Raw genomic sequence first — 14,631 nt, forward strand, 5'->3', positions numbered from 1 at the left:
ATGGAGGGATAGTAGGTAAATGTAATTGTAATGTTACAAGAGTCTTATATTTTACATGAAATATTACCATAATAACTCTAAGTAAACTACAATAAGTTAATAAGGTATACTGTAATCCCTAAAGCAACCACTAAAAATCAATCAGAGACACAGTTGAAATGCCAAGAGAAATTAAATAAAATACTAAAATATACTTGATTAACCCAAAAAAAGGTAGAAAAAGGGACTAAAGGAACAAAGAACACCTGGGATAAATGGAAAAGAAATGACAATGCAGAAGGCCAAGACCCAATCATACCAAAATTACACAAATGTAAATGAACTTAACATTCTAATTAAAAATCAGAGATTATCAAGCCAAGATAAATGTAAAAAGACCCAACTATACAGTATCTATAAGAGATGCACTTTAAATATAGAAAGGTAAAGGAAAGGAAATATATATACCAGGCAGACAATAAGCATTAAAAAGTTGGTGTGGCTCTATTACTATCAAACTAGACTTCAAGAAGAGGAGTATTACTACAGATAAACATATTTGATAATGATAAAAAGGTCTGTCCATCAGGAAGACATAACAGTCCTTAAATATGCATGCATCACACAAGAGCTGCAAAATACATGAAGCAAACACTAACTAAACACTTCCTAAACACTAAAGAAATAAAATCCAAAATCAGAGTTGGATATTTCAACACACCTCTCTCAGTAATTAACAGAACAACTAGACAAGAGAAAACCTAGTAAGGACAGAGAAAATTTGACCACCATCATAAGCCACCATAATCGAACTGACATTTATAGAACACTATACAGAATCTTTTGAAGTTCACGTGAACTATTCATCAAGATAATCACATGCTGGGCCATAAAATGCCTCAATAAATTTTAAAAGATTAAACTCTTCCACTGTGTGCTTTCTGAATACAATGGAACTAAATTAGAAACCAGCAACAATAAGATCACTAGAAAAGCTTCTAATTGACGGACATTAAAAATAAAACATACTTCTAAATAACCCATGAGTAATGAAGAAAGCATATATTTCAACTTGAATGATAATGAAAACACAACACATCAAATATTGTGGGATGCAGTTAAATCAGTCCTTAGAGAGAAATTCATAGCTCTAAATGCTTATGTTAGAATAGAGCTAAAAATCAATGAAATATTATATGGTCTATAGAAAAACTTAACAAAGCCAAAAGTTGGCTCTTTTAAAACATTAATGGAGGGTTTCCCTGGTGGCACAGTGGTTGAGTCCGCCTGCCGATGCAGGGGACACGGGTTCGTGCCCCGGTCCGGGAGGATCCCACATGCCGCGGAGCAGCTAGGCCCGTGAGCCATGGCCGCTGAGCCTGCGCGTCCAGGGCCTGTGCTCCGCAACGGGAGAGGCCACAGCAGTAAGAGGCCCGCGTAAAGCAGGGAAAAAGGAAAAAAAAAAAAAATTAATGGAAATGAACTCTTGATTTCCTCCCAGGCAAAAACAAAACAAGTAAAACCCTGAAATCATGTTCCTCCTCATTCCAGTAGATGGCAGCTCCCACAATACCAGCTGTTCAACTGCTTAAGCCTTAGATTACCTTTGACTCATCTCTCACACCATATAAGTGACTCATCAGCAATTATATTAACTGTACCTCAAAATACATCTAGAGTTTGACCACTTTACACCATCTCCATTGTTAAGACTCTAGTCCATGCCATCCTCACCCATAGCATGAGCTTGGGTAGACCAGTGAAGTAGTCTCCAAACTGGTGCCCCTATTTCTACCCTTCCCCTACCCCAATCTATTCTCTGTGATAGCTGGAACCATCCTCCTACAACATAAATTGCATGGTATCATCTTTCTACTTAGAACTCTCCAATAAATATCTAACACAGAGTAAAATCCAAACCAAAATTCTTACCTACAAGATTCAACATAATCTGGCTCCTGCTATGTCTCTGATCTATCTCCTACCACTTATCTCATTCAGATATTCCTCAAAGACTGCCAAGCAGTCTCCTGCCTCAAGGCCGTTGGTCTTCCTGAGTTGTTTCTATTGTTTTCAACCTCTTCTTCATCAGGATTGCAAAAATGGTGATTTTTAACTCTAGTATTCTTTCTTCATTTGCTAGCTTTTTCTGTAAAGAGAAACTTCCCTTTGACAACTATTTGGTTGCACTAAGGTTCAATTCTATAAGAAAAGCAAGGCAATTTCTTAAGAAAAAATTTATTCTTTCCCTTTATTTTTCTTCTATTTACCATTTTTCAAAATAATGACACTGTGGTATAATAAAAATATACATTTGGTCTTTGTCCCTGGTTCCTAGCACAGAGCTCCTAAAACCCTTGGAATTTCCTGAGTCACAGGAGTGTCTTTTGTTATTCATAACAAGCGCTTTTCAACAACATTTGAGCTTATGCTAATGAGGTGACTGGAGAGAGGGAGCTAGAGAGCTTCAGGATGGGGATAAGTCACTGGAAAGGCTAATAAGTGATTGGAGCATAGGAATTTAGCCCCATTCCCTCCCCCACCTCCAAGGAGAGGAGGGGGTGGACATTTCTCCAAAGAAGATATACAGATTGCCAACAAACATATGAAAGAATGCTCAACATCATTAATCATTAGAGAAATGCAAATCAAAACTACAATGAGATATCATCTCACACCAGTCAGAATGGCCATCAAAAAATCTAGAAACAATAAATGCTGGAGAGGGTGTGGAGAAAAGGGAACACTCTTGCACTGCTAGTGGGAATGTGAATTGGTACAGCCACTATGGAGAACAGTATGGAGGTTCCTTAAAAAACTACACATAGAACTACCATATGACCCAGCAATCCCACTACTGGGCATATACCCTGAGAAAACCATAATTCAAAAAGAGTCATGTACCAAAATGTTCATTGCAGCTCTATTTACAATAGCCAGGAGATGGAAACAACCTAAGTGTTCATCATCGGATGAATGGATAAAGAAGATGTGGCATGCATATACAATGGAATATTACTCAGCCATAAAAAGAAACGAAATTGAGTTATTTGTAGTGAGGTGGATGGACCTAGAGTCTGTCATACAGAGTGAAGTAAGTGAGAAAGAGAAAGACAAATACCATATACTAACACATATATATGGAATCTAAGAAAAAAAAAGGTCATGAATAACCTAGGCGTAAGACGGGAATAAAGACACAGACCTACTAGAGAATGGACTTGAGGATATGGGGAGGGGGAGCGGTGAGCTGTGACGGGGTGAGAGAGTGGCATGGACATGTATACACTACCAAATGTAAAATAGATAGCTAGTGGGAGGCAGCCGCATAGCACAGGGAGATCAGCTGGGTGCTTTGTGACCACCTAGAGGGCTGGAATGGGGAGGGTGGGAGGGAGGGAGATGCAAGAGGGAAGAGATATCGGAACATATGTATATGTATAACTGATTCACTTTGTTATAAAGCAGAAACTAACACACCATTGTAAAGCAATTATACTCCAATAAAGATGTAAAAACAAACAAACAAACAAACAAAAAAACTCTTGAACAAAGACATTCCAAGAGCTTCCAGTAGGTGAACACACTGATGTGCTGGGAAGATGACGCACCTGGGGAGTGCATGGAAGCTCCAGGTTCCCACCCTCCACATTTTGCCCTATGCGTCTCTACCATTTAGCTACTTGAGTTGTATTTTTTAATAATAAATTGGTAAACCTAATTAAAGTGTTTTCCTGAGTTCTGTGAGCTGTTCTAGCAAAATAGCAAACCTGGGAGAGAGGAAGAGATTATGGGAATCCCTGAACACGTAAGTCAGCCAGGCAGAAGTGTGAGTAGCCTGGGCAACCCATCTGTTGCTGGCATCTCAAGTGTGGGGAGTCTTGTGGGACTGAGCCCTTAAATCTGTGGAGTCTGATACTAAATTGGGGTAGTGTCAGAACTGAATTGGATTGTTGAATATTCAATTGGTGTCAGAGAATTTGACAATCTCATAGATGTAATTCCCCAGCATCCTCTAAAGGTGACCAATGAGGGTTTGTCTGTTTTTAACTACATTATAACTCATGGATTTAGAGATATTTGTTATGATTCAATCCACTACAGTTATTATCCTTAATGATGCTCAAATTATACCAATCTTTGGCTAGTGGAAGCCTTTTTAAATTGGCTCCTGAATCCTTCTAACATGAACTCAATAGATTTTGATAGCTAGAAGGAAAAAATTTTAATATATTTGTCTGGCCCTTTACAAAAAGGTCCCTACATTGCGTAGACTAATAGGAACACCTCAGTCTTCACCATTTTATCATACTTTACATTTTCAGAATGTTGGACTGAAAATTTTTCATAGCAATCTGACTCAGTAAAAAATTCTTAGAATGGGTCAGCATCTATACTCAACACATTTATTTAATTCACACACAAGGAAAATGGGACTTTCAGTTTAGAGAAATAATGATGGAGACATGGTAGCAGAGGGTCAAAACCAGGAATAAAACAGCACAAAGATATATTCCTTGGAAATTCAATATTTAACATTATTGATAACATCTCATTTAATATTACTAATGGGACACTGTTATTGCAGCTTATTAAAGTTAGATGTTTTCATTTAACTGGATTAAATTTGATGGAGCTATTGAACCTGACTAAAGTAATGTAAGCTATGAATGTCCATGGGAAGGTTTTAAGCTGCCTTTAAGAAGCATTTTTGGGAAACGAACTATCTGGACGCAAATAGATTGCCTGGACTAGAATTATAAGTGTAGGCTAGGGTAGGCCAAAGATCTAGATTCTGCATTTGGACTCATGTCCAAAGATCTACTGCATAATTGATCATGTGTTAATAGTAATAAAAAATGTCCAGTACCCTGCGAATAAAGTTCATATTAAATAAGTAAATATGATGAACTGCGGACCCAGAAGGCATTTGGTGGCAAGAAAAGAGTCATTCTTTCTAGCAAATAGAGAAACAGAATTCACTTCCTTGTGTTGTTGTTTTTTTTTTATGAAGACAATATTTCTACCCTTAGTCTACTGATTTCAGCTAATGATTTCAGCTAAAGAACTCAATAGTCTTTGTTTTAAATCAATTAGTCTTAATAATGCTGAAAAAATGCTGTATTACCCACTAAATTCTTGTGTGGCATTTTATTCTTCTACTATTTAACAATTTAACGACACAGTTCTGAGAGGCTAGAGTTCAGTTTCACTCTTTATGGACTTTATATGTTATTATCAGTATCCAAAGGATAAGCTGGAACCTTGGAATGGACATATTTTGTTACTATTACTAAATGAATTCAGAAAGTCTTTAATTACATTAGGTTATTACCCTACCCAAACCCTTCCTCTTTAAGGTGCTGTTTCATAAATGAACTCCTCACTATGTTAGTAGAGACAAATTGGTGTAAGGGAAAGAGTAAAACAGATCTAATTCTGATGCCAGTTACAACTGTGTTATCTTGGTTAAGTACTTACCTCTCTGAATACGTTTTCTTCTGTGGAAAGTAGAAGGTAATAAAGCCTGCTCTGAACAGTACTCTTAACGGAAGTGGAACTGAATGAGATGGCATACATAAAATAATTATATGCTTAATAACTGCTAGTTCTCATTCCCTTATGATGCCAGTGCCTTGTTTCTAATGTTAAGTCTGCTTATTGTTTCAGTTTAACATTTACTGAGTGCCCAACACATGCTGGGCACTGGGCTGGACACAAAGGCAAGGATGAGTAAGATCTGGCCACTGCATTCAAGTAACTCAGAATCTACTAGGGAAGACGAACAGATGTGTGAAAACTCGAACAGAGTTGAGAACTACCAAAGATCAGTTTACACTTTTTGTCCTTTATGATAAATACTAACTTAATTGTAAAAGTATAACAGAAAATAAATTAATTTTTGCATCAATCAAGAGTATGTTAGAAAAATAAGCTTTATTCTTATAAACTTTTAAATAGTCTTATAAATAGAACATATTTCCTTACTATATTAAGGTATTTTCATTCATAAGAGCCACAAGACTTTTTTTTTTTTTACTTAACAAATAATAAATGCGATACTTGCAGTAAAAGTTTCATTGCTAAATAGCCTAGTTACCTTATAAGTAGCTCCTCCAGAAAAGGGCAATAATGTTTTCTTAAGTGTCAACTACACACAAGTATTCTACCAGGTGTTTTACGTGCTTTATGCCATTAACTTATGTAAGGTATATCTTTTGGTTCTGAGACAGGCTGGGACCTGGGACTCTTTGCTGCAGTGCTGCAATGCCTGCACCTGGACAAACCTCTCCTCAAGCAACAAAACGCAAAGACACTATCAGGGACTAAAAATAACTGTGTGCATGTGCAGTTGGGACAAATTATGGATAAAAGATACAAAAAGACCAAAAAAAACCCCCAACTGCCACTTTTGAAGAGATGGGAGCAAAATCCAGGTACTGCTCATGCCCCCTGAACTCAACACAACCAAAGGGGTGGGCAAAACACCTAAGCCACCCCTCTGGCCCGACCCTTGGACACACCCCTACCCTCACCCCATATAAGGAACTAGCAATTTCTATTGATTAGGGAAGGCCAAGAACCCTGGTATCAGTTCTAACAATTTTTATAAAGCACATTAATCCAAATATGACTGTATAAAGGTTCCATAATGCATTGTATTTTCCATTTCAGTTAAACCTTTCTAAACTTGCAATTGCCTTAATTTGGTCTTTTCATAGGTTCAGGTAACCCCTTTTGAAATGGACAGATCATTTCTTGTCCAAGCGACAAGACGAATCTTTATACAATTTCCTTAGAGGCCAATAATTCTATGTTATTCTTGCTAAACAATAACTGAAAAGAGAAAAATGCTGAAAGTGTCTTTATACTCTAAAATCCCTTAATCTAAAAGGGATTTTTGTTCTCTGAAGAAAAATAAATCCTGTGATCACATGTCAAAATTTATTGTTGAGAGAATGAAATTTGCATTTTTATTGCACTGCCTTGAATAAATACTATAAGAGGATTATAAAGTATAAGCCTTGAATGTTCTATTAATCCTGATTACTTTAAAGTGCATATTAAATATCTAGGAAAATTGGTTTCACAAACCACATGCTACAAGCTTCACTTGATTCATTTAAGACACAGTGGTGATTTTTAACACCTGTCACAATCTAATGTCCTCCACAAATATGTGCAGTTAAAACAAATCATGGTCAGTCTTGGCTATTTTGAACATGGTTATCAAATTATCAAATTAAATATGAATTAAAGACTAATATTCAGGTCTATACAACTAAGTTCCCAAGAGGTTCAGTTAGTTGTTTGCAAATTAAAAGTGGAGGTTTTAAAATCCCTAATATATGGGTTCATAAAAATATGTTATTGGTAAATAGTTATAGTCAAAATTTTACTCACACTACTAAATATAATATTAAAGAGAAATCTTGAGATTAAGATTTCATCTCTCCTAGTTCATTTTACCAAAGACACATATTCATACCAGTCAACACTGAAAAATATCCTGTTTTTAATCTTTGGACAATGAAAATTTTTTGTTACAGAGTTCATCATTTTCTCAAGTATTTTCTCCTGAATAAGTACACACATTCTAAGAAGTCAATTAAATCAAAGGCTTTCCACTATCTCTACCTTCATCTCTCCTCACCCTATTCTCTATCTTTTTTGTTTGTTTCAAGTATCTGTTTGCTACTGGCTAAGGTAGGGGAAGGGGAGGACAACACAAACCATGTGGAAACCCAGCCCTCCCCCATTCTGTCTTCCTTCTTGTTGTGGAGATCAGGGTGTTAGCAGGACGGCAAGCCCCCTAGAACTTCAGCTCTGTGGAAAAACACGAGCTGGGTCTTTACAACTACATTAGCCTTTCACTAAATATCCTGAAAGTCCCCCCAAAAGCGTGAAGGCGAGGGAATCACAAATTTAAGAACAAACTTCTAATTTCTTTAGAAGGCATTTGTCTTTTTTCTCACTGTTACACATCCAAACGTTAGTTAAGTCTCTTTTCTCTCTGAGATACTTTATTAAATTCAAAAAAATGCTGACAGTGATGAGAAACTTTGGAAAATTTAGATTTAAAATATCTGTTATCATTATTACGTATTAATAATAATGATACTACTTATGACATGTTAACACTGTTAAGGGCTTTACTCACAATTTATTTAGCCTTCACTCCAGCCCTCTGAGGACATACTATGATTTTTCCTATTTTGGAGAAGAAGAAAGTGAAGCTTAAAGCCGCTAAGCAAGTAATTTTCTTCTAGTCATACAAATCAAGAGGGCTAAAACCTGAACCCCAATCAGTTAAGACTCCAAAACCTGTGTTCTTAAGCTCTATCCTATCTTAACCTATATCTATATGGTTACTTTTGAGTGAGATAATTAATAAGCAGAGTGGTTATTAATGACCCTAAAATATTCATGATGTTACTGGAAACCAAAACCCTAATGCTTAACGCATATATATAAATTTAACTATCTTTCCAATTCCATACCTGCTCTCAAGGTAACCAGCCTGGTATATATTCTTCCATCCGTTTTTACTATACTCATACTACTATCTATCACACTATTATCTACCATGCTACCACTACACAACAATGTATGCTCATATATATATATACAGGCTTTCAGGTTAGTTGTTCTCATAAAAATATGAGTATCCTATAAGCATTATCCTCACAGATCTTTTTCAGGTAAAAATATTAGGAAAGTGTGGAACAGGGAAATAAATCATATTTTATTTCCTCAGTACTTATCTATACATTAAAATAGCCTTGATTTAAGGTAAATTACTCAAATCATAATCTGTATATTTCAGAGGTTTCCATATATTGCCATCATATTTTGACAATAAAGACTTTGGAATACCAAAGCAGGGCTGTGCTTGCCTTTACCACTAGCTATATATAAATCCAAGTGTGGCGGGCTCTCAGAGGAGCCTGGCTCTCTGTCGGGCTAAGACCATCTTGCTGAAGAATCATGCTCTGGAAATGACAGAGGTCCTCAATATCCCAAGGTTGGCTTTTAAAAGTTAAAGATCTTCTTTACGATACTCACTAATAATCACTCACCTTTGGACCTGGTAATCCAGGTAACCCAGGATTTCCATGTGGCCCTGGTATGCCCTGCAAATAGTGAAAAAAAAAAAAAAGAAAGATCATTCTTAGCACAGATCGAGATACAAATAACAGACAGTGGTTATTATAACATTCAAATAAATATTATGTAATTCATTAAAATGGATATATTATTTTACAAAGTTCTTTATCTCTTCTGAGATCTTGGATATTTCAGTCTTGGAGAAGACTAATTATAGAGCAGAACTGTGGTTTCTGTTTTTGCTTCAAAACACTGTCCCTGAGGTATTTACGTCCCTTATTTATCACCCCTATCTCCAGCCACATTGCTTAGTGCTACTTCTAAAAGTCGTGCAGAGTAAGAAGCCTAAAAATAACAAAGTGCAGTTGTTTAGTTACTCTCCTCTCCACATATGGTAACCCTTTCTGCACTTGGGTTTTTGTTTCTGCTATCATGCGTACCTTAAAGACTTACCTCATTTAACCTTGCCCCCCTACACCTGCCCAAATCACGTTCAAGCATCAACTGAGATACCACCTCATTTTTAAATCCTGGCTACACCAGCATGAAGGGATTTCTCTTTCTTACTCATTTCCACAGAAATTGGGGCATGTAAAATTTATTTGCAATTAGTTGTATATTGCCTTGGGATATTTCTGTCATTTAAATATTGTATTGCTATTTTAACTTCCTTATGACATATGTTTAGTTTCAGAATTATAAATTCTTTGAAAAGAGTCTGTTTTTCGCAGGCTCAGCAGCCATGGCTCACGGGCCCAGCCGCTCCGCGGCATGTGGGATCATCGCAGACCGGGGCACGGACCCGTGTCGCCTGCATCGGCAGACGGACTCTCAACCACTGCGCCACCAGGGAAGCCCAAGCGTCTGTTTTGAATATTACCAGTGTAGTACTTAGCGCATAGCAACCTCTCAATGAATATTTGTCAATTTGGAGAGTTCCCTGGTGGTTCAGTGGTTAGGACTGAGTGCTTTCACTGCCGTGGCCTGGGTTCAATCTCTGGTCAGGGAATAAAGATCCCAAAAGCCACACAAGGGAGGCCAAAAAAGAAAAAGGAATATTTGTCAGTTTGAATTCAATAACTGCTTCTATTTACTAAATACCTACTATTGTGCAAGTAACTGTGTTAATGCTTTACTTTTTAATTACTAATCCTTATAACAATCCTGCAAGGTGGTTATTTACTCCCATTTATAAATGGGGAACCTTAGGTTCACACAACCAGCAAGTAGAAGACTAAGATTCATCTCCAGAAGGTCCTCCTATACTCATTTGGGCTTAGTACCACACCCCTGCGCTCTTCAGCTACACCTCCATCTTGACACATAAATAGTTATTAATTATCTATTTATCTGTCTTTTCACTTCTGAACTAATAGAGCATTATGTTTCAGAAAGGAGAGGGGTGCTGGCAATGCAAACACTGAAGGTATATCTAGCAAGATGAAAACTAAGGGCAAAAATTAGATTTCATGACATCTCATTCGTGTAGTCTTCCAAAACAAATTTCAATAAAGCAGATTGAAAAATTTATAAGGATTAACAAATGAGTTTTTGATGTAGATGTGGGTGCAATGGGTATAAAGGATTATTTCACAAAGCTCAGTAGTGCAAGAGTGAGCAAGGACAATATCTTTAGGAAAAATTAGCATCAATGAAAGTTTGGGATTTTTAAAAAAGATCACTTGCTGGTTGTTGCCAAATAACATAGAATCTAAGGAGAGAAAAAGGTCATGCTGTGGGAGAACAGCCTTAATGGTGGAGAGGGAATGCAATTAGTGCAAAGGTGAACTCAGTCCCTCAGGGAAGTAGGATCCAGGGTTTCCTGACAGAAAAGTAGGAGGACAGAAATGGTCTGCTGGCTGGAAGAGAGGGGGCAAGTTTAGAAGACACTCTGGGAGGAATGTGGTAGGTCATCAAGTATAAAGAAAGAAATGTTAAACAGCTACAACGGAGTGAGCAATCATCTTCAGCCTCATATGGACAAGATCTTGATGTGAATAGGACCATTTAAAGTAACATTTTAGGGTGATTTTTCATTATATTGTTTATATGATAAATAAAAATCAGTAAAGAAAGTGGATCATTTATGGCATTTGCATTTGTCTTTATAACACACAATCACAATTCTTTTTCTAGCTCTTTGAAGAATTTCCGCTAGTAGAAGTCCATTCTTTTTTTTTTTTTTTGAGGTTGGAAAGAAACTAATTCTAACACAGCAATAAATCTTTTGCTGGACCTGTGTAATGTGAGAAACTACTGCTTATCCTTAAGGCAGCTTTTTTCCTCAGGACAATTACTTTTTTACTTTATAGCTCCAATATTTTCCATTATATAATCCAGGAATGTACTATTTTAAGGCCGCCCCCTCTTTTTCATTTCCCAAAGTAAATGAACCCCACCTTGGACTATCAACTGTAGATGAGATCACTTTATAACTAAGAATAATGTTACAAATAGCACTCAAACAGTCACTAATCTGCAAATTTGATTATCTTTCTTGAGCATGCTCACAGAGAATGCTTTGGGGCTGGGTGTTCATACTCAAATAAACAGCTGGCACGTATTCCCAGGCTTCTCTTGAATTGGCAAAGGTAGGGCTAATTTCCTACCTTTGCCAATCCAGGGCAGATTTCCAAGGGAAGTACATACTGTACAATACTAGGAAAAAACATACTGGAAAGCTACCAGTTCTAACAGCAAGTGAGAAACGGAGGTCATCTACTTACCCGTGGACCTCTCTTTCCTGATGGACCTGGGATACCTGCTGGGCCAGAAGGACCCTTGGAAAACAAATGCCGAGATATTAGGCATGATAACAGATGCATCCTCTCTCACAAGTCTTGCTAAGAGTCTCACTCCAGGGGTCCTTTTCCATCCCTAGTTACCAGCTGATGGTTTTCAAACAACATGAAACCCCTCACCCTAATCAGCAGGGGTGAGAGCTAAAACTCAAGACGTCCTCTTTAATCTGGCTAGATATGGCAGCAGGAAGTCTATGACTTATGGTTATGGCCACTGTATCTGGTTTTCACAGGGACCATAACTAGTAGTTTCGTGGGTAGTTTTTTACCTAAATTTACTTTTACTACTGAAGGAGGAATTCAATTTAGGGTTTAGAGACCAACAACTACAGGTTTTTTCAAATACATTTCAACAGAAGACTTGCCTTGAAAAATTAAAGCACTAACCATTTTATGTTCTTTTAAAAGGCTTATACCAAGGATCTGTGTAATGTGTTAAACTGTTACAATGAGATCCTTCTAGTATATTCAGTAATAAATCTGCCTTACACAAAATGCAGCATACCAGGAGGTTACTAATAAGAGTTAAATGGTTTGTAAAAACAAAATATGAAAGCAAAAACAGGTCAATTTTTAAAGTATTCTGAGTTCTTTAAATGTCACTTATTAAATATATCAAATAAGAAATAGGACACTACTACTTTGTTTCCTCATATTATGCCTTATGTCATCTTTTTTTGCTTTAACAATCAACTGTAGAAGAATAAGTGTTCATTTGGGATAGGGTTAATACATATTCATTCATTCATCTGTCCATTAATTTCATTGTTACTGTGCACTCTGCTGCCATGGCATTATTCTTGATGTCTACAGAGCATACGCACATTCCATTTTACAAACATTCATTGATTATTGCAGTAAAAATACTACAAGTTTTGAAATGAGACATATCAAGGTTAAGATATTAGCCCTACCATTAACAAGTAGCATGGTCTACTGATCCTCATTTTTATGTAACATTTTTATCTTTGAAACTTTCTCCTTTATTAATGCTACAGTCATTTTGCAGTTTTCTAATGCTCTTTATAGTTCAAACTGTCCATTTTCCTTTTAATTTTTTTCCTTCTCCTACTCCTTAATAAAAACCTTTCATGTATTCTCTAATATTAAGAGAAAAGGAATATTCCTATTCAACCACAGAAGAGTAATATTTCTGTTCTCCCTCCTGAGCCATTCAAATATTCTGCATCATTATTATATCACTAGCTTCCATCAAAAACTGACTTTCACTTATTTTCAAAAAAAATTAAAATTCTTTTCAAATTATTTCTGGTTCTGCTGTTATCATCAGAACTTACCAGCTGATGATTTGAAGTCCCCCAAAATAAGAACTAAAAATAAAAACTAAATGCAAAATTAAAACAAAATATCTAGTTTGGTTTATTGCCCTGTCACGCTACTTTGTGACATAAGAAAACACTACTACATTCACACTGAAAAAGAAGTTAATATTACAGTTAATGTTAGATACTAAGGAGAAAAGACTATATTTTGTATTGTGACTGAAATATTTGAATTGTTTAATAAGCAATAAATAAAACTCAATTTTAACTTGTCTTCACAATTTTGCATTTCCATATCTTTGAGAACAGGTTATTAATAGGCATTTTCTATAAACCAGAGAAGGAAAGTAATTTTATATGACTTTTTTTATGAGTTACTTTTGATAAATAAAGTACTAAAAAAGGCACTTTAACTTTCAGGTTATTGGTTATTAAGAGAAAGTATAATTCAATTAAAAGAGCAATGGTATGGCAATCATCCAATCTAGATTCAAATCATGCTTCAATCATTTACTTGCTGAATGACCCTAGACAAGTCAATTACTCTATCTAAGCCTTAGTTTCCTCATCTTTATAATACTGATGACAAAAAAATTATTTTTCAGTGTTATTGTAAGCATTAAAGATATTGTACTATATAAAATACCTGTAACTATGTCTGATATACAGTACTTAACCAATAAACTATAGAGCAATTTTTTAAAAGGTATGGCTGGGGCACAGGCAGTATTCAATTAATGTTAGTTATAATACTATTATTACTAGGGTAATATATATACTAAGGCAAATGTATTCAGTCCTTCTAAGAGATAGTAATATCTGGTCAATTAATCTTGGAAGTCCTACATCTAAAGTTCCCTCTATAATTCATTCACTCATTCATTCATTCACTCACTCAATAAACATTAGTAAACATCAAACCCTCCCGGAGGTGGCAGTGAGATTAAAAAAAACACCCATTAATAAATAAACACATAATATACATTTTATTTAGTGATATGAAGAAAAGAACAAGCAACCGAGAGAGATCAACAGTGTACATAATTTATATTGTGGTATCAGAGAAGGCTTCTCTGAGGAAGTGCTAAGTTATATCTAAAAAATGAAGAGGAGTAACGAAAGAGGAGAAAATAAAATTCCAGAAAACAGGAGTAAAATGAATTAGGGCATGAGTAAAATAAAACAAAACAAAGAAAAATTACAGTCTTATCAAGGAGATAAAAGAAACCCAATGGTGCGATTAAGCAAAAGTGGAACAAAATGAGGTTGCAGAGGAAAGCAGGGGCCAGATGATATACGACTGCATGGGTCATGATAAAGAGTTTTTAGTTTATTCTAACTGCTTTACTCTTCAGTCACTGAAGAGTTTAAGAAGATAAATGACATGATCTAATTTATATTTTAAATCGATCACTAGAGAATTTATATAAAAGATAGCAGAATGAGAACCCTCCTTCCCT

At 35.9% G+C, this 14,631-nt stretch overlaps 1 protein-coding gene across 1 annotated transcript in view; it reads right to left on the reverse strand.

Annotated features, from left to right (window-relative positions):
* The window catches only part of COL24A1 (collagen type XXIV alpha 1 chain), a 392,309-nt gene that overhangs the window by 345,244 nt on the left and 32,434 nt on the right, over window positions 1-14,631 (reverse strand). The window contains exons 4-5 of the mRNA XM_060024757.1: window positions 11,814-11,867; window positions 9,060-9,113 (exon numbers count right to left, since the gene is read on the reverse strand). Of these exons, the coding sequence (XP_059880740.1) occupies window positions 9,060-9,113; window positions 11,814-11,867 (108 nt within the window). The remainder of the gene's footprint in view (window positions 1-9,059; window positions 9,114-11,813; window positions 11,868-14,631) is intronic.

The sequence above is a fragment of the Delphinus delphis genome, chromosome 1 (assembly GCF_949987515.2).
Source record: "Delphinus delphis chromosome 1, mDelDel1.2, whole genome shotgun sequence".
Taxonomy (NCBI): domain Eukaryota; kingdom Metazoa; phylum Chordata; class Mammalia; order Artiodactyla; family Delphinidae; genus Delphinus; species Delphinus delphis.